Raw genomic sequence first — 23863 nt, 5'->3', positions numbered from 1 at the left:
AAAGGAGAAGTGTGCTGTCACAGTATGCGGAGAGCAGTTAGGGTCACATAACAATGTATGTATAAATTTTTGTAGAAGAGACTAACTTGAAATGTAAACTTTCACTTAAACTACAATAATAAACAAAATCAATAAATAAAGAGTGCCTCATGACAATAGTCTCAGGGAACCCTCTGGTCTCAACTGGTCCAGTTAGTCTGGCTTTTTTTTTTTTTAACAAATTTGAGTTTTATTCTACATTTTTCTCCCATTCTATCTGGGACCATCTATTGTGACCCCGGTCAGAATAGTCAGTGGTGGTAGCTGGGCACCATCTAGTTCTTCTAGTCTCAAGGTAGATGAAGCTGTGGCTTGTGTCAGCTATCAGCCTTGTAGACTTGTTTCTTCTCTAAGATTTTGGTTACCTTCTTAGTCTTTTGCTCCTGACAAGTAGAGGGCAATAGTTAGATGGTCACTCGCAAGCTTTTAAGACCCCAGATGCTACTCACGTCACTAGGATGCAGAACATGAACTGTGTGAACTACATTATGCCAACTGACTGAGATGTCCCATGAGACTATGGTCCTAAGCTTTCAAACCTAGAAAACCAATCTCAGAAGGTGTCTGTTTATGTCTGAGGAGTATCTGTAATTGTGTCTTCAATGAATATGTGCCTGCACACACTATCTGTATGTAATATAGACACTTCTATCTGTTCTCACATACGTATAACCTGTACCTACCCGTATATGTATATGCCTATACTCATCCATATGTGATCATACACTCGTATTTTGGTCTTAGTCGAAGTTGTTGCCATCTTATGCATGTCAAATTCTTTAGTACAGGCATCCTCTTCTCTTGAGCACTTCTCAGCGACACTATTTACTTCGGTCATGCTGTGCTCACTACATCCACATTCGCTGCAACTTTTCCCATCACCAAAAAATAACAAGTATCTACAATCTAAAGTGTGCTCCCCTCCTGTCCACCTCTCCCTGGTAACCACTAATGAACACTGGTCTCTTTATATATGTCTATTCTTGTTTTATAAAAGAGGGCTAATACAATATTTGTCCTTAGGTGCCTGACTTATTTCACTTAGCATTATGCCCTCCACGACCATCCATGTTATGATATATTTTGCAGACTCATCATTGCTCTTTACGGTTGTGTAGTATTCCACTGTATGTATGTACCACATTTTGCTCATCCATTCATTTGTTGATGGGCACTCGATTGTTCCCATTTTTTTTTTTGCTATTGTGAATAATGCTGCAATGAGCATAGGTGTGCATATGTCTGTACATGTCACTACTTTCAGGTCTCCACGGTATATACCTAGGCGTGGGATTGATGGGGCACAGGGTAGTTCTAGCTCTAGTTTTCTGAGGAAGCATCATACCATTTTCCATAATGGTTGTACCATTTTCCAGTCTCACCAACAATGGATAAGGATTTCAATCTCCCCACATTCTCACCAGTATTTGTTGTTATCTGTTGTTGTTGTTTTCTTTTTTATCGGTGCCATTTTAGCCAGGTTGAGATGGTGAAATGGTACCTCATTGTAGTTTTGATTTGCATCTCTCTAACGACTAATGATCATGGGCATTTTTTCATGAGTTTGTTGGCTGCTTGGATGTTCTCTTTGGTGAAGGTGTGTTCCTGTCCTTTGCCCATTTTATAACTGGGTGTTTGTCTTTTTGTTGTTGAGTTGTTGAAGTTTTCTATAAATTTTAGAGATTAGACCCTTATCAAATATGTCACTTCTAAAGATTTTTTTCCCAGTCTGTAGGTTGTCTTTTTACTCTTTTGATGAGCATAAATTTTTAATTTTTATGAGATCTCATTTATCTATTTTGTCTTCTGTTATTCATGCCATTTGTTGTTATATTTGTTATCCTATTTTTGCAAAAGATTAGGTCTCATAGTTTTCTCCCAGGAACTTTATAGATTTAGGTTTAACATCTGATTTTAGGTTTAACATGATTCATTTTGAGTTAGTTTTGGTGTAGGGTATGAAGTATGGGTCCTGTTTCATTTTTCTGCAAGTGGATATCCAGTGTTGTCAATACCATTTATTAAAGAGACTGTTTTTGCCCCACTGAATGGACTTTGACCCCTTGCCTAAAATCAGTTGTCCATAGATGGCTGGATTTATTTCTGGGTTCTCAATTTTATTCCACTGGTCTATGTGTCTATCATTGAACCAATACCAGGCTGTTTTGATTACAGTGGCTGTATAGTATGTTTTGATACAGGGCAGTGTGAGGCCTCTTGCTTTGTTCTTCCTCTTCAATACTGCTTTGGCTATTTGGGCTTTCCCTTCCAGAAGAGGAAACCCTGAGGGCACAGTGGTTAAGAGCCACGGCTGCTAACCAAAAGGTCAGCCGTTCGAATCCACCAGGCACTCCATGGAAACCCTATGGGGCAGTTCTACTCTGTCCTATAGGGTTGCTATGAGTCGGGATCGACTCGATGGCAACGGTTTGGTTTTTTTTTTGGTTCCATATGAAGCTGGTCACTAGTTTTTCCATTTCAGTAAAGAATGCTGTTGGGATTTGTATCAGGATTGCATTGTATCTGTAGATTGCTTTAGGTAGAACTGACATTTTCACTATATTAAGTCTTCCATAAAGCACAATCTTTACATAGGGTTTTACATGTATTAGTTGACAACCATCCAGAGATGTAGATACTGTTATTATCCCCACTTACAAATGAGTAAAAGCCTCAAAGAGGTTAAGTAACTTGCCTAAGGTCAGAAAGCTAGTGAACGGAAGAGCCAGAAATCAAAACATTTGGCTTCAGAGCCAATGTAAGGGAGTATACTTCTATTCTGACTTTAATGGAGATGTTAATTCATTTTCTGAACATCTCTTTCCTTATATCATGTGTATATATTTGTAAATATGTCTATATCTACCTCCATTATTAGATATAGACATATTTACAAATATATACACATGATATAATTAAAGAGACATTTAGAAAATGAATTAACCTCTGATTTGAGACCTGGGTTGAAACTGGACTGGTATCTTGATGACAACTGTTACTATTCTAAAAACCAATGAAAACTATGCATTTCAATCAATCAGTTAACAAGATACCCATTTAATGAGGGCCTGGTGCTTAGCTGGGGGATAAGGAATCTAAGACTTGGCCCATTCTTTCAAGGAGCTTACAAGGTAAAACTATAATATTATGACATTATTTTTAAAACATATAGAAATCCACACATCCAAGTAAGTGATTACCTAATTTGGTGATACACTTATCTATTGCTCGAACTGTCTCTGGAAACAATTTATGAAATACACAATAGATTTCATTACTTTAAGCTCACAGTTGATTTTTACCCTAAACAGTGCTATCCATCTTAATCACCATTTTATTTGACATTTGGCTGGTTCTAAAATATTAATCCATCCTTAAAGGAAGGAAATTTGCTACCACTATTTTTAATACACACACGTACACACACATATAGATACATATACACATATCCTGTGGTTTATGAGGGCAATTCTCAAAGGAATGAGCAAAATCAGTGCTGCCCAGTAGGAATATAATATGAGCCACATACATAATTTAAAATTTGCTAGTAACCACATTTAAAAAAGTAAAAACAAACAGGTAAAATTAATTTTAATATATTTTATTTAACCCAATACATCAAAAATATTATCATTCTAACATATGATCAATATAAAAAAATCCTTAATGAGAAATGTTACTTTTTTTAAATACTGTCTTCAAAATTCAGTGTATATTTTATACTTATAGCATATTTCGACTTGGATCAGCCCCATCTCAAGTGCTCAAGAGCCACATGTAGCTAGTGACTGCCGTACTGGATGGTGTAGGACAAATATTTACAGCTATGGCTGTCATACCAGAATAAGGGTAAAAACATCTCATCCCCCTCACATCTTACTGTGCAAATCAACAACTTTAAGAGGAGTAATACTTAGATGCGTCTAAGTGAAATACCACTCAATCATAAAAGACAGGTTGTGATCACATTTAATTGGGTTATGCATAAGCTCAAGAGCTTGGATGAAAGACCAAAGTCATCTTTATGGAGGAGCCCAGCTCCTCAGTAAAGGATGTGTAGCTGGAGTAGAGAGAAGGGCATTTTACAACATTCAAGGGTTAACCCTACCAGACAAGGAATAATGGTGCTAATAAGCTAAGAAAAACTCAGTTCAAATAAACTAATGATTATAGTCAATCATGCAACTATGACAGGACCCCAGTGAATGGATCTGTGAGTAGTCAGCAACTCTTTTACCTTTAGGTACATAAGCAGAGAAGAATTATAAAGCTCTATGGACTTTAGAACCGAAATAAGGAAATGGTGGAAACCTAAAATGATGTACTTCGGAACATTAGATTCATAATCTCTTTATACTCCCTGGATCCCAGTTAGCTCAAGTCTAAAATAAAGTGAGTACAACTCTGCGGTTCCTTATATAGCTAGGGTGACTTAAAATTTATTGTTCAAACTTGGACACTTTTAAGAGTAAAAGGGGGCACTATTAATAACTGTTCTGGGTCACCAGGCACAAATCAGGACTGTTTGATAGCTGTAAAGCTGTATGATTCTATTCTACCAAACAGCCACCCCTGTCCAGGGATGTGGATCTGATGAAAGTCTAGATGTGTTCGTGCTACCTCTGCATGGCCACAGGGGCTCTGTGGGCTAAAAACACATCAATCTGGGTGAGGCGGTTCTGCACACCCCTCAAGCATTTTAAATTGGTTTGAATTTGGGAACAGGGTTCCATATGGACAGAGCTGGACTCCGACAGCCTGAATATATTTACTGAAGACAACAAATCATTGACAGACTAAATGTAACAGAGGAAAGGCCTGGCCTGCTTGTACTCAGAATCTGACTTTGTAATTGTAGCCTCCTTTAGACAGGCCTAATCAATTAGAAGAGGCTGATTTTAACCAGTTGCAGGCTCATTACTCTGCATTCCAGTTTGTGTTGATGAAAATCAGTTTCAGTCTGTGGCCTGGAACTCATGTACAGCACTTCCTGTGGCTTCTTATATAAACACATCAAAAAATTCTTTTTATTTGGAGTTGCCCTTCTCCCTTTTAAGAAAACCACTTTGTGAATTGTGATTAAAATAGAACAATTGTACATGGATCTGTGGGCCATACTCAGAAACATACATGACTAAGGAACATATATGAAGTCAGAGCTTGAGGTAGCAATTCATACATGTATTGGTGTAGGGGTGGATTTGAGACACAGTCTCAAATAGCCAGGCTCCAGCATCAAATGAGCCCAGCTCAGTTATCTCTACAGAATGGAAGACAATGAACTCTCACTTATTGACAATGATGACCTTTCAAAGAAAATGCATGAAACGCAAATGAGCCAAGGTCTTAGAAACACAGTGGACATCTGAGTGGAGTTCACCCGCTTCCCTGAATGACCAAATAGAAAATAAACAGTAAAATTTCCAACTCAACAAGGAGAGCCTTCCTTGAGAAGTTTCTAGGAGGGAACCAAAACATTCGGTTTAATTTTAATGTGTAGCCAGTCTCAAAAACTAGAGAGTGGGAGAGTGTGTGGCAGAACCGCTCAAAACCCCACCTACATTTCAAAGACCAGTAACCATTCCAAAATGTGATATTAACTATGAATCATACCTGGCTGGTTGCCCTTTGCAGGTTTGTCAAGGCAGCAAGTCAACAGGAAGAGAATATCAATATATACAGCTCTGGTCACCAAACATGGATTTTGCCTGGAAAGGTGAAGAACAGAAAATAAATTGTTGTTTTCTCCCCCGAGGCCTAGGTCACATGAAGGAGGAAATGGATATTTTCTACCAGGCATGTCATGGGGCTAAGGGAGTTATGACAAATGCTAAAAAAAGATGGACAATCATCAATGGAGAGAACGTCAGCAACTCAAATAAAATCCAAGGGCATATGATGGAGTTCAAGTTTATGCATGAAAAATATAGATAAAATTTTATGCTCTGGCTACAAATAAACTGAAAACAAACAGACAAACAAAAACCAACATCTTACCCTAGTTATTTTGAACACAAGGTGGGGGAACTATATTCTATTATTCCCTTCTTAAGAGGACAAATGTGGGAAAAAAATATTGGTCATGAAAATCACTTTGAGTAAGAAGAATTGCAGTCAGATATGACAGACTTTATCTACGAACCTAAAATAAGTAGCTGACAAGCATTAACAAGCATGGGAGTTGATAGCCTTTTCCCAATAAATGGATTTTGTTCTTCTTTCAATAAATGGAGAAGCTTATTTCACTCTTGGAACCACATACTGGAAAAAGTAAGGGGGCTCAGATTTGGGAGTCTGGATAAAAATGGAAGAATGAGGACTGTCTCTTGAGAACAGCAATGAAGGTCTCTAACTCTGAGCCTTAGCTCATACTGACCACAGAAATGGCCAATGATTCAGCATGATCAGTAAAAACAGTAGGGACAGACCTGGCTTTGAATCCTGCCTTTCCACTTGTCTCTGTGACCTGAATCAGATTCCTGGCCTGCAAAATGGGAACTACAGTATCACCTCCCTGGGAGCTGTGAGCGTTCAATGTGGCACAGCAAACAAAATGCCCACCTCAGGTGTCTGGCCCATGGTAGATGCTCCAGTGTTACTTTCCTGCCCCTCTCCTCTGCCTCCAACATAAGGTTAGGGGACGACAGCGAAACTCGCACAAGTGTTCTGGCTAGTGGACTTCCAGTTGGCTTTATCCCTAAACCCTTCCTTCTTAGTCCCTGTAAATGAAGAGTTTTATCATCTCCCTAAAGCTTATCCACACCTCTATTCTGAACTGCCCGTATCCGGGGCTGGCATATGCTCTGGCATGAAACACGTATCAGATACTTTTGATCTGAAGCTAAACCGTCATGTTTCAAGGTCTTTATGATGTTGCTGACCCGCTCCATTTCTGCACCACTGACTTGCTTCACTGGTATCTGCTTGCTCCCTGGCTCCTACCCTACTGTAACCACCAGCTTATATGGTAACTTAGATCTGGCCTAATTTCATTACCTGCACCTAGCTTTTGGACAAAACAGGTAATACATGCACCTGGTATAATTCAGAGTACAAAAGGGCATGCAGTGAAAACTAAGTCCCTTTTCCACACTCCCACCCTTAACCGACATTCTGTTTCTGAGGCAACCACTACCACTACTTTCTAGAATATACTTCCAGACACATTCTAGTCATTTACAAACATCTAAGAAGTGGTAGTCTGCTTCCGTAAAGATTTACAGCCTTGGAAACCCTATAGGGCAGTTCTACCCTGTCCTATAGGGTCGCCATGAGTGGGAATCGACTTGACAGCAGTGGATTTTTTATTTTCGTTGTTGTTTTTTCATCTATGGCTAACATTTCATTTTACTTGATCTACAATCAATGCCCATGGAAGCAGCGGTCAAGAAATCAAATGACATATTGCACTGGGCAAATCTGCTGCAAAAGACCTCTTTAAAGTGTTTAAAAGCAAAGATGTCACTTGGAGAATTAAGTTGCGCCTGACCCAAGCCATGACATTTTCAATTGCCTCGTATAAATGTGAAAGCCAGAAAATGAATAAGGAAAACTGAGGAAGAATTGATGCCTTTGAATTATGGTGTTGGTGAAGAATACTGAATATACCATGGACTGCCAGAAGAATGAACAAGTCTGTCTTGGAAGAAGGACAGCCAGAGTGCTCCTTGGAAGAAAGGATGGTAAGACTTTGTCTCACGTACTTTGGACATGTTATCAGGAGGCACCAGTCCCTGGACAAGGACATCATGCTTGGTAAAGCAGAGGGTCAGTGAAAAAGAGGAAGACCCTCAACGAGATAGACTGATACAGTGGCTGCAACAATGGGCTCAAACATAGGATGGTACAGGACCAGGCAGTGTTTCATTCTGTTGCAAATAAGGTTGCTATGAGTTGGAACCGACTTAACGGCACCTAACAACAAAAACATCCCACTTGTTTATTTTTGGAGCCCTGGTGGTGCAATGGTTAAGTGTTCGACTGCTAACCAAAAGGTCAGCAGTTCGAATCCACCAGCTGTTCCTTGGAAACCCTATAGGGCAGTTTTGCTCTGTCCCATACGGTCGCTATGAGTTGGAATTGACTCGAGGGCAGTGCATTTGTTTATTTTTACATAAATTGTGGTTTACTATATACTGAGTTCTGAGCATTACTTTTTTCCACTAGTATATTTTGAATATTCTAATAAGAATATAGAGATTTGCTTCTTTTTCTTTTTAATGGTTGTGTTGTTGTTAGGTGCTATCAAGTCGGTTCTGACTCATAGTGACCCTATGTACAGCAGAACGAAACACTGCCCAGTCCTGCGCCAACCTCACAATTGTTATGCCTGAGTCCATTGTTGCAGCCCCTGTGTAGTGCCTTCCAAACTGAGGGGCTCATCTTCCGGCACTATATCAATGTTCTGTTGCTACTCATAAGGTTTTCACTGGCTAATTTTTTTTAGAAGTAGACTGCCAGGTCCTTCTTCCTAATCTGTCTTGGTCTGGAAGCTCAGCTGAAGCCTATCCACCATGGGTGACCCTGCTGGTATTTGAAATACCAGTGGCATAGCTTCCAACATCACAGCAACACGCAAGCCACCACAGTACGATAAACTGACAGAGGCATGGGGTTAATGGCTGTAAACTGCTCCATTTCATGGGCATACCTGTCCCCTATTGAAATAATTCAGACTGTTTGAGATTCTTTGCTACTGAAGATAATGCTCTAATAAATACCTTTGTATATGAGTTTCATGCCTATGAATAAGCATCCAGAGGAGAAATTCCTACAGCAGAATTACTGGATAAAGGTTTATGCACATTTAAAATTCTGACTGAGGTTTATGCACATTTAAACTTTTGACTGATTTCAACAAAATGGTCTCCAAACAGGCTGTATCAATTGACATTTTCACCAACAGTGGCTAAGAATTCCAGCTTCCCCACAATGTAGTCAACACTGTGCATTCCTAAACTTTTTGACCTTTGCTAATATAAGTGAGAAACAATCTCTCACTCTTCTAAATTGAAATTATTTTATTATGAGTGAGGCTGGTCATCCTTTCATGTGCTTTGCAAAAAAAAAGATATTTGAATTCCCTTTGCTGTGAACTGTGTTCAAATCCCCAGTCCATTAAGTTGTTGGTTTTTTTCCCTTTTGACTTGTAGGAGCTTTTTCCTTTTGGTTTGTACGGAAATCTGCCCTCTGTCTGTCACATGTGTTGCAAATAATGTTTTCCCAGTTTGTCATTTGTCTTTTAACTTTCTTTATAATATTTTTTTGCAATTCAGAAATGCTTAGTTTTATGCAAATATATCAATATCCTTGTTTATGTCTTCTGGGCTTTATATCACGTGTACAAGGTTGAACTCTTCGCCAAGATTATATAAAACCAAAACAACAACAAAAAACCTCTAGTGCATTTTCTTCTAATACCTTTACAGTTCCACTTTTTTTTGTTTAAAACTTTTACTTATTTGGAATGTGTTTTGTTTTGTCTCCAATTCTGCCCCTATCTTTTGTTTTTCCTCAGGTCTCTCAATCATAACTTCCTGTCGTTACTCTTCTACCCACCATGGAAAGCCCACAGTCTATGAAAATTTCTTTAGTGATATCATTCTCAGTTCTAGTATTTCCACTGTTTAACAGTTGGGACTTCCCCCACCCATGAAAAAGCCACTAAGAGAAGACAGTCAGAAAACCCTATGCACGGAGTTAGCCTTGGGACAGATAAATTAATGAACCATCAGATATCTAGCCCAGAACTAAGCTAAGGGCCTGCAAATAGCAATGGAATGTGTCCTGTCCGTTCAGCTGTGAGGTAGGCGCTGGGGAGGAGATGCACATGAGATGGTTTTGACCTTGGAGAACTTTATCTAGTTATGCGGGCAGAAACAGAGACAAGCTCTGAGACAGAATGTAAAGAGTTAAGAGAATGAATACAACAAGGTGGACTGGAGAAATGGAGAGGGTTTATGTAGGGATTATGTAATTCCAACAGCCCTCGTGACGCAGTGGTTAGGGGCTCAGGCTGCTAACCAAAAGGTCTGCAGTTCGAATCTACCAGCCGCTCCTTGGAAACCCTATGGGGCAGTTCTACTCTGTCGTATAGGGTTGCTATGAGTTGGAATCGACTTGATGCAATGGGTTTGGTTTGATGTAATTCCAACTGGGCCATGAAAAATGGGAAGAATTTAGACAGACAAAAGTCAACAAGTAAGGGATTTTGAAAGAGGGCAATAGATGTGGAAGGGAATAGGTTTGGCCTGTCCAGTGACTGGGGGAGACCAGCTTGGGAAGAGTAGAGAATGTGTTAAGAAGGTGGGAACAGGAGCAAGGCAGGCCAGGCTTACAGGAGATGGGCTCCTTCATATTAAATGAGTGTTTCTTAGTGTACTAATTTACTGCCTGCTCCCAGGTGGCCCCCCAGAGTCATAGCTTCTTACACTGGATATTTTTCTGTCTGTGGAGCCATACAGAACCATAAGGGGACATTCTGGGGAAAAGAGTTTGACTTTCAAGTCTGAAGAGCCTAGTTTTCATGAGATTTTTAGCTAAGTTAATTTTCTTTAAAATTTTTAAGTGACTAGAGGAAAGGCTGGCAATCTTTAGAGCCCCTGCCAGGCTGATGCGTTCTGCGTCTTCCCTAGACCTGGCACAGGCTGACAACCTTGCTAGCCTCCTGGGACACTTCAAAGACCACTCTGCTCCCATAACTGTGAGGCGCTGCGCCAAGTCTGATGTAGTCACCTAGATCATGGGAGGTTCCCTCAAATGCTGCTGCTTTGAATTCCAAGAAAAAGAGGGGATCTGGGGCCACAAAAGAGTCCATCCATGGCTTCTCCTACAAAACAGACGCAGAGAGAAATTCTGGCCTGGAGCCCACCATTCTTGGCCCCAGCCCCAAGGACAGCCACAGCCACAGCCACATAACACCCCCATCTGGAGTCACAGAGTTGGGCTTCACTCTGAACTGGCTTCTAAGTCAGGAAAATAGTTTTCTTTCTTTTTCTCTCGCTATTACTTGATGTTTGTTCTGACTTGGAAACAGTACACTGTGAGTTCAGGGTGAGCCAGAGGTTTGTTCTCGGTCTGTCAAGTCACTTTGATGATGGGAATGAAATCCTGGAGAAGAGCAAGCCAGCTGGACAGGAAACCAAGCCACAGGGTTTTGGTGGGCTTGGGGATTTTTTTTCTACCCCCAAATGGAAAAATCCTGGTATGGGGCATGGTATAATGAAGATTTATAGTGTTTGTAAAAAGTCAGAAGTGGTCATGGTCTAACGGATGGGGTGAAAAACAACATAATAATAATGGCTTTAGAAGGAATAGGAAGCAAGTACTAGGAGGACCGAGTTTACATATATAAAATGAAATAGAGGGCTTGGTAAGAATTTTGCTTTCTTCCACTCATTTTATCATTTGTCCCTTGACAAATATCTGCCTTAGAACCTGATTAATACGTTTTTGCCTTGGGAAATCTCTGAACTTCATAAACCTCCTGCCCTCTCTCCTGGAAGCTGTGGGGAGGCAGAAGGCAGGGCAGAGAGAGCAGGTTTCCCAGACACATCCACAATGGCCCTGCTGTCTAGTGGACAGCAGGAGCTCTTGGGAAGTCTGTGATAAATTATTCACTTCTCCTGTCCCTTCCGGAATCCCAGTTGCTGCAGACTTTTTAACTGAGGCTCATTCATTCAGAAAACATTTACTAAGAGGCTACTCAGAGCCGGGGGTAGTGCCACCGTTTGGGAATATGAAACTGAAATGATTCCATGACACAGTCACTGCCCTCAAGGATCTTAGAGTCCTGAACAGTGTTTTTCAAACTGCAGGTTAGGACCCATTTAGTTGGTTATGAAATCAACTACTACTGGGTGGTGACCAGCATGAGAGAAAGGGAAGGGGTGTAAAAAAGGCAAGGGAGGGAGGAAGAAGGAAAATGTAATCAGAGTACATCACAAATAGGAAGAGTAAGCATTATTTTGTTAGCATGTTTCAGTGATATATAGGGTATCTATAAAGTACTTGTGCAGAATGGATTATTAATAAAATATCTTCTATATAAGATATAAATAACTCATGAAATAAAACAATTTTAAGTAACATTGACTAATTTGTTCTAACTTCTTTCTTTTCTTTTCTAGAGTACCATTTATACCGAATGGTATCAATAGGGTCATGCTTGGTATCCAAAGTGAGAGTGGATATGCTGAAAGTGAACATTCCTGAAATTAAATATGATAAATCTTGAGTAAATTCCCTCTTTTTTCATTTTTCTTGGCAGGCTGTTCATATCTTACAGAGGTATTATTAAAATTAACGTGAAGCTTTTAAGACTGCATGTGCTAGTGTACCTGTGTCTGTCAGTACACAGACACACAACACTGACACACAGATGTACACACAACAGGTCAGGCGTAAAATGTATTTCTTGTTGTGAGTAGCTGTTAAGAAAGTCTCAGTGCCACTACTTGAGCAAGAGAAACACACAACCAATCATACTAGAGTATGATGGGTGTCCCAAAGGAGGGACTGAGCTGATAGAGTAAAAATTAAGGACAGTCGAAGCAGCAGCAGCCCTGCCTGCCTGGGTCAGTCAGGAAGTGCCTAGGCAGAAACCGGAGATTAAGGAGCAGTCTGAAAGGCCAGCCTTGGGCAGAGGAAGCAGCATGTCCAAAGACTTGCGCACATGACATGTTTAGAGAATAACAAGTGCAAAGGGCGTGTGTGGGGTGGGGGGGAGGGACAAGAGGAAATTATACAGGATGGGTGAACAGAGGCTCAAAATAGAAGAGCTTAGGAGTGATCTTTAAGAGCTCCAAAAGCTCCACAGGGTCACTGCGTGAAGCCTCCAGTGGGACCCCATCAGCTAAAGCCACACCGAAGAGCTCAGGTCCCCACTCAATAGTATGAAGCCTTGGGGAGCTCCCTGGAAGTGACAGACAGTTCCCTTTGGACAAACTAAACTCTTCCAGAAGAATTCACTGCCATCTTCAGAGGGCTAGAAAAAAGCTGTTCTGGCTTTAGGCTGCAAGTATCTGTTAAGGTCTTTAAGCCAAGAGACTTGATCTCTGGGTTGGGATTTGTCCTGGACTTCAAGAGTCAGGGTCTGGAGACATTTCAGGCCCCAGGGAGTAACTCCTCCAGAACTCTGACTCAGACCCATGGTTTAACTATATTAATACAGAAATATTTATTGAGTACCCACAGGGGATATCCTACTTAGGACATAAAGGGGACGGAGGGGATAAGGTTCTGAGCCTTGCCAAGCTTAGGGTCGTGTTGGGCGGGGGGGCGAGAGGTAAGCAGAGAAAAAGTAAACAACCAGAGGGAATGTCATGTCAAAGGGGTCTGAAGACACGGAAAGATTTGGGTGGGTAAAAGGAGAGAGAAGGAATTCCAGGAGGAAGGGTCCCTGGAGCAAAGACACAAAGGTGGGAACCCGCCGGCCAACTGCAGGGAAGAGTGAAGTCTAGAAAATCAAGTAGGTGCAGTGACAGGCTGGTGGCTTAGATGACTCGGGGTCCCAGGCAGGGGCTCATCACAGCCCACGGTGGGCTCGGCTCTTATCTTAGCTCCTATACAGCCTGCTCACAGCATTTCTTTTCTCAACGATGAGCAGCAAGCATTAGCAAGCTTCTTGCCATTGAGCCAGCAGGAGAGCTAATGAAGCACCATGACAGGGACCATCAGCAGGCCCAAAATGGGCTGGAGGGAAGAAAACCAGAAAAGGAGAAGGAAAGTGGCCAGGAATAAGGAGAGAGAAGGCAGGTGAGAAGTGAGGGGGAGAGAGAGAGACAGAGGAGGGGGGAGAAAAAAATGGGAGAGAACAAGGTAGAAGGGGGAGAATGGAAGGCAGTATATAACATGTCCCCACGTCCTGCTATGACCCCCACTTGATACACGTCCAGCCACACCATGCCTTTTATTTAAAACTCACTTCAAACCCATAACCCCCATTGCTGTCGAGTCAATTCCAACTCATAGCAACCCTAGAGGACAGAGTAGAACTGCTCCATAGAGTTTCCAAGGAGCGTCTGGTGGATTCGAACTACAGACCTTTTGGTTAGCAGCCATAGCACTTCACCACTATGCCACCAGGGTTTCTAACACTTCAAAGCCTGATCTTCCAGGAAACCTGCCTGACAAACCCTAAGAAACAGCCTCTGGGGATAACCTGAACGGCTGACTCCACAAGATATTTTGTTGGCCTTCCTTGGTCTCGCAGAGATAGCACTGGCCATTTCTGTGGTCCTGGGCCATTCAAGTCTCTGCAGGGGTAGCTGTCTGCAGACCAGCCTCAGCCACTCCTTACACTTGGTTACCAAAGGAAGAGCTGCTGTGGTTAGCAGCTAGGAGGTGCTACTCTGAAGCAGGAGACATTAAGCCATGTAAACGTGGAAGTGTAAATTAAATAAAAAGAACAACGCCCCCATTCTGATTTCCATTTTTACCACAGCCCCCAGCCAAGCAACCATCATATGGTATTCTGTGCAGAAACAATAGGGGATTTGTTTAAACCAACATGCCAAACAGTCATGAATTGCAGACTATATATTTTTAAACAAGTTATTTTCCCCCACTGCGACATCCAGCACTCAGATTTGCCCGTGGGGCCAGCTGGCAGCAGCATGCATGGGGGTGTGATGGCAGAGTTGCGTTTTTATGGCATGTACAACATCCAGCTGGCCTTTCTTGGTCTGGAGCTTTGCGAGTGTTTATACTCACACCCACACATATACCCTGCCCCATAGTCTCCCAGTCGGATCTTCCTTTTAAAGTGAAGCCATCCTGGTGTCCTGCTTTGGTAGTTGACCAGTTTATAGGGAATTCTTACTGAGCTGCCACGCACAAAGCGAGAGACCAAGAGCTGTGAGTCTGTCCAGCAAGAGACCAAATAAATGTACCAGGCCCGCGTAAAGAACATGCCAGGTTTCCTCTGGGAAATCAGACCTTGTTCCTGGGGGATGAGTCTGTGAAAGCAGAGGGCCGTAACCACTTTATGGAGGTCTGGGTGAGCACTTGGCAAGGCCCAGGCAGTCTGCAGAAATGAACGACCTGAGGACAGGGCCAAAGTCAAAGCCCCCTGTGCTTCCCTTCAGAATGCCACTGCTTGAGAGGAAGACCATAGCCTCAATGCCACAGATCTGCCCTTTCCCTCCATGAGAGCTCACCTGCCTTTTCCGAGAACCACCAGGGAGCACCCTGCACTTCCCAGAGACTCTCGTATTTTTCCATCTTTCTATTAGGTATCTTTTTCTCATTAATGCACTAACACTCAAGCTATACGCAGAGATGATGAAAAAGAGACCCTTGTGTGGGGCTTGGGATTTGTTCAAAGCCTGAGGAAACCGTTTTAGAGGGTGTATGTTTTTTATTCCTTTTATGAGAGATACATGTTCCTGCCCCCCCACCCCCACCCCCAGCTTGTTTAAAAGTAAAGTTTAATATGCTGCCAGAGAAATTGCTGGTTAATAACTTAATAAGTTATGTGCTGGGAATTATGGGAGAAAAGTGGTATTCAAGAAAACTTTTATTGTAGAGTGTGGGGCTCGGAGGATATACAGCTTCAGTTATTACATGGAATGCTAACAGAAGTCTCCTTTCTCTTTAAACCTTCCTTTTTCCCAGGAAAGAGCCCTGGCGGCACAGAGGTTAAAGTGCTCAGCTGCTAACCGAAAGGTTGGCAGTTTGAACCCACCAGTTGCTCTGCAACACAAAGATGTGGCAATCTGCTCCTGTAAGGATTACAGCCTTGGAAACCCTACAGGGCAGTTCTACTCTGTCCTATAGGGTTGCTATGAGTCGGAATTGGCTCGACGGCAGTTGGTTTGGTTTTTTTGGTTTTTCCCTAGGACTGTAAAAAAAAAAAAGGATAAATAAGTGAAGTGAATGAAAACTTCTGGAAGCTGCATGAGAAGTTTGTGTGTATATTATAAGGTGAGAATTTCTAACAGCACAGTCAACAGAACTGTGCTGACATGAACTTGGCAAACCACACACTTGGAAGTTAGCACTGGCAATAATAGTAACAATGATAATAATAATATCAACATATTTTTTAAAAAGTTTTATCTGCAAAAAATATTCCTCGTTCAATTTATCTTTATAAAATTCCTAACAGGGAAGAAAAATAGGCATTATTATTACCATTTTCGCAAATAATGTAACTCATACAGCATAAATGACCTACTCAAGATCAGGGCAAAAACCGAGAATAGAATCAAGGTTTTTCAGACAAACAAATTGTATCTATGTGTCCCAAACACAATCAGATGAAAAGTGAGACATCATGCCAAACAATTCGAGTATTTTGGTTTGCAGGACACCAACAACTACATGGTCTGGTGTTGTGTCGACAGAGCCAGTCTGGTGGAAGGCAAGGCTCCAAGCACAGCTGTTTCTCTGAGGACCCACAGGAAGGCATGTTTCAAACATGGCCGACTTTGTGGATAAGGAATTACTTTGATAATATATATTCCCTATATTTGCTTGGTTCTTTTATAATTTCACATCACCATGTTCTCACCATGTGGTTCCCCTTTCCACCCCATCTGCTTCACATTCTTATTTTAGAGTTCCCACTTTACAGATGATAAAAACTAAGGTACAGAGAAGTCGCAGGCCATACATGGGTGGTTAGTAGCAGCCACGTGGGGACTAGAACCCAGACCTGCCTCCTTGAGTGCTCTCTGCATCTCCTCAACCTTATCACAGTGCATTTTATGGGCCACAGAGAGGCTTTTCCATTCACCGGGGCCTTTAAAAATGACTCTTCCCATGGTCATCCAGGTACACAGGACCTTCGGGCTTGTGAGGGTCCCTTCTGGCTCAGGGAGTCCTGGAATGAGCCTCTGCGCTTGCGTGGGAAGCTGTTATTTCAAGAGGCCTGCAGGCCAGTCCAATCATGGAGGAAGCCTGGGCATCACTGGCAGATGTGGGAAGGAAAGTGAGGCTTTCAAGGGCCTCTCTCACAGCCGCCCCCTTGGCCCATTCACATAAGACGAGCTCATGTTCCCCATTAGCCCATGTTTCCCACAAGCCTTCCGGGAGGCAGCCTAAGGCCTGGCCACACAGGACAAAAAAGTACCAGGGCTGCGTGAGCTCAACACGAAGGCAGAGAAGCAGGTGGCAGAGCATGGCCTAAAGACATGCCCCTGCCAGGCCTGCACGTTGCCAGAAAGCCTGTTCTGAGTTACTGACTTTAGTTAAGGTACTGTCTCCCAAAGATCACTACTGAAAACCTGTGTGACCCAGAAGAATCAACTTATTCACACACTAGACTGTAGTAATGGGTTACCATGGATTTACTGGTCAGATTAAGTGGCAGCCAGCCAGCTGAGAGGAGATGTCTGAGGGAATGGGATCCAGAAGAGTTAAGTTTTAATGGCAAAAAGGTCTGGAGGTACATGGGGCCCTCTCCAAGGAGGGTGGCTCCTGGGAAAGGGTCCTGGGCAGCCTGAGGGTAGTGAGCTGTAGTCCTTTCCGTGAGGGTGATCAGGCTGCAGTAGCAGGAAGGAAGCTAAGTAAGAGGGAGAAAAGAAGCCTCCTTCTCACATTCCTCACTTGGGTCATCTTCTCAGCCAGCACATCTGTCAGGTAGGAAGAAGTCACCTCAATTTCTTCTTCTACAAATGTAGGTGTGGATTAGATCAATGTTTTGAAACAGGTAGTTAGGGTGCTCCTCTTACTCCCTTTCAGGGCTCCCAATGAGAAGGAAGGCAAGCAGGGTGGGCTTAGAGGCTCCTATCTCAGCTTGAACTATATTTACCATCCCCACCATCTTTAACATCTTGAATTTCCACTTAAGCGTCTGTTCAAAGAAAGGATTCCACTGGATCAGATGAACTCTAGATGATCTAGATTAGACGATCTCTAAATTTCTTCTCCTGATACAAAAGTCTTTGGTTCTATGGTCCTCTTAGCCATGCTTGGAAGACAAAAGCCATGTGGTCTAAAGTGCATATAAACATCTCTATTCTCATCACTAGCTGCCCAGGCAGACAACAGGGGCTTCCAGGTGATAGGGACAGAGAGCTGGTGAAATACTACTAGGGAGCTTTTTGTTAATCATCAGGAGATGCTAGAAATTTTGTTGGCAGTCAAGAGAGGCTGGAAAATCTTTAAGATACTTCCCAGTGTATCTCACGTGCATACAGACAGCAGTCTCTTTACCAGTGTGAGCCTGAGCTTACTGACTTCCTCTTAACTCTTGGGTCAAATTCAAATTCCTCTAGCTGGTATTTAAGGTCCTTTACAATTGGGCTCTTATCAAATCTTGCACTGCTCTCCAAAACACACAATCTCTTCTTCAGCTCTATCTCCTCACTGCTGCACAACACATCACACGCATCCCTTTCTGTATGCCATTGCACATGTTGTCGGCCATCTTGGCATGCTCTTTTCCCATCTTTTTTGGTGTTTCCAAATCATACCGATTCTTTAAGACCCAATTCAAATGCTTAACTCCTCCAGAAAGCTTTCTCTGGCTATCCCAGTCCACATTCTTTTCTGAACTCCTATTATATGTACTAGGGAATTAAAACTTCTATATGTACTGCATTGTTGGTTAATTGTTTCCCATGGATAAGCTCTCTCCCTTCAATTAGGCTGGATACTACTTAACTAAACATTGACAGTACTAAGATTCATTCTTTGTACTTGAGCAATGAGATCATCACAATTTACTTAGCAACAAAGGCTCTATACCAGTATAACTTCACTCATTCTCCACTCTAAGAATATTAACTTATCTAACAATTAAATCTCACTCAGCCTTTAAAGACTTCTATTTCCTCTCACAAGACTTCCTTGACACCCTACAAGTTGGCATTTATTTCTTCCTTCTCAGCTCCCCCAACATATCTTACCCTCATTTCAGAATTTACCAAATGCTTGTTTACAGTTAATTAAGTACATACCTGTTTTACCCACTTGGTTTCAGAAAAAAGGACAATATCTTATTCATCTTTATATTTCCCACGGTGCCTACTACATTGCCTTATACTGTCTTGTGAATCTGAAGTAGTTTCAGTTCATTGGGAGTGGGCTCCCTGATGGTATCTAAGGTGTTGATTTACCCAGAACATGGAACATGTTACATGCTAAAGGAAAAAAAAATAACCCACTGTCTGTATTAGGGTTTCACATAATACTGTGAAAATGTGTTGAAGACACTTAAAGCCAGCGCTCTCACACAAAGCTAGGCAATGGCAACACTGCCCAAGGCTTCTAACAGCAATACTCCAATAAGCCAAAAGCTACAAGTGGAACGAGTGAGATACTTCTGAGCCCTCTATCAAACTAATTATCATCTCCAGGTTAGGTTTGCACGTTTCTATATTTAACAAGTAGAAAGAATAAGCAGCTGGTGGACGAATTCTTGGTGTGTAGTTGCATAAAAGGACTATTTTTTACTTTTCTCTGCAATATGAAGGAGCTTTGATCTAGGGCAACTTGCTCAAAGCCTCAGTTTAATATATTGATCACTTCTGACTGATTTTGCCCAGACTGGTTTCCATAAGCTCAGCCTGTCAACAAGAAATACTTCATATATTTTTCAAACTTCACTTACTCTCAAACAGTTTATTCCTTCAAGACAGGCTGTATTTTTAAAAGGAGTATCTAATGAAGGATGTTTTGCACCTTCAGTCCACTGGTTTGGACTGAAATGTGGTAACTTAACGTTTCTTTCTGTTTTTAAAAAATACAAACAGGATCTCACCCCGAGGTAGCATGACCTTAAACATTCCAGAGAAGTCCAAAAGGGATGTGAACAAATGTTAACAAGCTTGGGTCTAAAACACATCAATTCCTTTTCTCTAATCACTCAGATCTACGTGAGACTCAAGGAGACTTCAAATAGGCTGAGCTGGAGGATTAAAGAGAGCCTCCTGCTCCCAATAGCATCTGGAGGCTAAAACAAAAGCAGTTATCACTCTCCCCTTTTTTTCTAAAATTAAAAACAAGGTGGTGGTGGGGGTAGGGGCTGGGAAATTTTTATTTGCTGGGAGAAAAAAAAAAGAGAGAGATAGCAAGAGGGAGAAAGGGAGAGAGGGCCAGAAGAGAGAAGGAAGAAACAAACCAAGCACAACATAACCCCCAGCAAGGGTGGAAACTTGCTATATAACCAACCACCCCTGTTAAGGCTTGCTTCCCTTGAAGGGACCACAAATGATAGCCTTAAAATGTTACATGATCATCTGCATACTTTAACAATCCTTCTGGACTGGATTCCTTTCCATGGCATGGGAGTGACGCAGCAACCTGCAGCTGTGGCACAGCGCTGAGGCCTCTTTTTCCTTCAAGTTGTTGGGAAAGAAGGACATCTTCCTTGTTGGGGGGGAAAAGTCCAAGAGGCACGAGAGATTTGGGAAGGGGCTAAGGGGCATTGAGAAAAGTGGAATCAGCCCTAAACCCCAGGATTTCTGCCTGAGAATTGTAGTCTCTTGTGTGAATAAATCTGGTGGTTAGAAAATAAATGCTGTCTTCAGCTGCAAAGCAAAACATAATCCTAAACCAGAACTTCTACAGCTGGCCACAGAACCCCTAGGGCAGAGCTGGGATTGCCACACAACAGCTTATAGAGCTTCATCTCTATAAGCATATTTTCCTTACTCACTTAAATCAACAGGCCTGTAAGGAGTACAGATAACACTGGGGACCAGTAAGCAAGAGAGAAAATCAGGAGAACAGCTGGGAGTGTGGATGAGGGGGTGGGCAGGGTAGGAGATAGAGAAGTGGTTGAAGTATCTGTGCTAAGAAGATGGAGGAGGAAATGAGGAGCAGATGAAGGGTGAATAGGCGGTGTTTGAAGCACTGATGGGGAAGTTGTACGGGGAAGTGGATGGGTTGTGTAGTTAATTTTTACAAATAAGAATGCACTTGGGCCAATGCTTTTGGTGACCCACTGGACAATATTATGCGGAAAAACATGTACCTCAATGCCTCAGAGTTGAAAGGTGATTCAGAAGAGTAGGACTTGGAAGGTGAATACATTTAGGATTATCTGTACCAATTTATTTTACTTATATCTTTCTTGTCACGTATACCCAAGAGTGAAAGACGATGAAAATATGTGTATGTAAGTGTAAAAAAAAGCTCTTTCAAAAAATGTAAAATAAAATTCTAAAAAGTTCTAAAAACAAAAAGAATTAACTTGAGGCAACAAATCATCAAATCATTAGGCCTGGCACACAAAGCAGGTGCTCAAAAACATCAGCCCCTCCACCATATCTCCCCTCATCAGCATGGGTTTATGCAAAAACTTCTTCCCCAAGGTTGCTTTTCTAGTAACCTTGGGATCTGCTCTAGTATTCCTGAGAGCCTGTTTTTCTCACCAGAACATCAGACTGTTATTTCTCAGAATGATAAGTACTTGCTACATGCCAACAAAGGTCTGGTCCTACCCCAGGCACTGAGGCCAGTGGGATGGGTGCCCAGACAAGGGAGTGTGGATTCCCACTGGGGCCAAGCAGCCCCTCACTGCCGGTCACCCAGGTGGAAGGGAAAGAGTCCTGGGATGATGGCTTCCATAGCTTCTGACCTCTCCTGTGGCCCCAAGAGCCAGCCATGGGCCCTCGCAAATGAGGGCATGAGGGTGTATTTCAAACTAAGGGCTCCTCAAAGTATGTACTGTGGTCCCAAGACCAGCAGTATAGGAATCCACGGAAGCTTGTCAGAAAGGCAGGCTCTCCGGGTCCACCTCAGACCCCCTGAATGAGAACCTGCATCTTAACAAGACCCCCAGGTGATTCATGTGCACACTGAAGTTTGAGAGCCTTGTTCTAGAGAATGCTTAAGTTACCGCCATTCAAAGCCTTGACATAAAAACACTGCCTAAACAGATGGAGGAGGTGGGGCTCAGTAGAAAGAGCCTGACCAGGAGCTGAGCACTAAGTTCTCAACAAACGGTAATAGTTGCCAGGCAGGCTCTAACTCCTGTTCAGCTGGGTGACTATGGACAAATCGCCTGACTTTTCTGGGCCGCAGTTTCCCATCTGCATGGGCACGGGTGTGGACTATGGTAAACTTTATGATTCTTTCCAGTTCTAAAATTCTAGGTCTATGATTCTACTTTGTAAGCCTTTGTTTTGTTGCCCTCTCTACACCAATGTAGTGGTTTTAATAAACAGTGCAGTATTTAAAATAGTCTGGCACACAGCAGAGCTCAATAAATATTGGTTGAATTAACTGATACAGGTATAGTCTATTCTATTTAAGCCTCAAAAAATGAAAATGTACCATCAGCTTCCAGGATAATCAACCACAGCAGAGTATCAGGTTTAAATGGTACTTTCGAGAGCAACTGATAAAATTTAAAATATCTTGCCAAAGTAGCTTTGAAGCACCTAACCTCAGAAATTTACTCATATATGAAAGAAACTACAAACTGGTGTACCTCTCACTCTGGCATGTCTGTGGAGCATTTTATTAGTTCTAACTCCTGGGCAGCAGGCTAGAGAGGCAGCCAACCGGCCTTTTCTGATCAAATCTTTGGCCTAAGAAGATTAATCCAAGAGCCCTCTGCTATTTTACTCCATGCTTCATTAGGCCTGGTTCTCACCATGCCTTTCCCTGGAATTCTACAGACTCCACTTAACTTTGTGGGGGAGCCCAGGCTCAATGGTTTTCTCTCAGTAGTTTGCCTGTTTTGGTAGCTGGGTCTCCACTCTTGGTGGATCTCAGACTCTGAATTTTGGAGGGGCAAATGGCACCCTATCCTTTTCCCTCCCCCTCAAGCAGATGAGATGGCCACGAAAGCATTCACAGTTCTCAATCTGACTGCATTTTAGAATCTCCTGGAGAACTTTTAAGAACTATCAATGCCTGGGCCCACCTAGACCAAGTAAATCAGGAGTGAAGCCTGGCATGGGTAGGTTTGAAAACCTCCCCAGATCATTCCAATATTCAGCCACTAACACAGAGAAGAAGTACTGCCAGGGGTAAAAACTCCCCATCAGCCAGTCTGGTACTTAATAACTGCCAATACCAAGAGTCACAAACTCTTATTTCTATGAAAGCTCAGTAGGTAACATAATGAGAGAAGTGGCTGGGAGAGGACAATGGCGAAGTAGGGAGAGCCATCAAGAGAGGAAGGCCAATATTCAGCTCTGGCCCACGGTGGCCATGGGAATGTGGCCTGGTATTTCCAGATTTTCTAGTTTTCAAGAGAAGCTGGAAATTTAGACTTATTGTGAAATTTCTTGATCTTTAAATGCCAACAACTAATTAAAAAACAATTTACACGCCATGCAAGTCAAACAAAACACAACTATAACCCATTTGATCCCAAAGTGCTGCCATTTGACCCCTCTGGCAAAAGTGTACGGTATGCACAGGCCTGAGCCCAGGCCTGGGAAGAGACCAGGAGAAGTCCCTTTATTGAGCCAGTACAATAAAATGTGCGAGTACAGCAGCTTATGTGCTCTAATATAGTAAGTGAAAAATGAAAAAAACATTGATTGACCTTTTGACTTCTCTCTTAACTCATGCCAAGATGAAGTGTTTACTACGCTGGGTGTCTTATACACAGGGTTTGTCTCCTCAATTGTTTTACACTGCAGAAAAGTGGATTTTCATATACTAATGGAATTTTGAGAAGAGTTAATGAAATAATATTTACAAATCTAATACAGAGCTTGGCACACAATAAGCATTCAAAAAGCCTAAGCTTCCCTGGTGATAGGGAACCCAAGGTTGAGTAAGGATATTGTTAAAGTGTTGTGAGATTGTTAACCATTGTCATAGGGCAACATCTGTAGTAACTGTTAAATGAGAAACTATTTTGTTCTGTAAGCCTTCATCTTAAGTGAGAATAACAGCACAATTGGAAGAGCGT

General features: G+C 42.2%; 1 protein-coding gene across 1 annotated transcript in view; it reads right to left on the bottom strand.

Annotated features, from left to right (window-relative positions):
* THADA (THADA armadillo repeat containing) overlaps positions 1 to 23863 on the bottom strand; it is a 379793-nt gene that overhangs the window by 82189 nt on the left and 273741 nt on the right. The window contains exon 31 of the mRNA XM_023735532.1: positions 5653 to 5747. Within this exon, the coding sequence (XP_023591300.1) occupies positions 5653 to 5747 (95 nt within the window). The remainder of the gene's footprint in view (positions 1 to 5652; positions 5748 to 23863) is intronic.

This window comes from Trichechus manatus, unplaced genomic scaffold (genome assembly GCF_000243295.1).
Source record: "Trichechus manatus latirostris isolate Lorelei unplaced genomic scaffold, TriManLat1.0 scaffold00005, whole genome shotgun sequence".
In the NCBI taxonomy this organism is placed as follows: Eukaryota; Metazoa; Chordata; class Mammalia; order Sirenia; family Trichechidae; genus Trichechus; species Trichechus manatus.
This window is presented reverse-complemented; position numbering and strand designations above follow the sequence as displayed.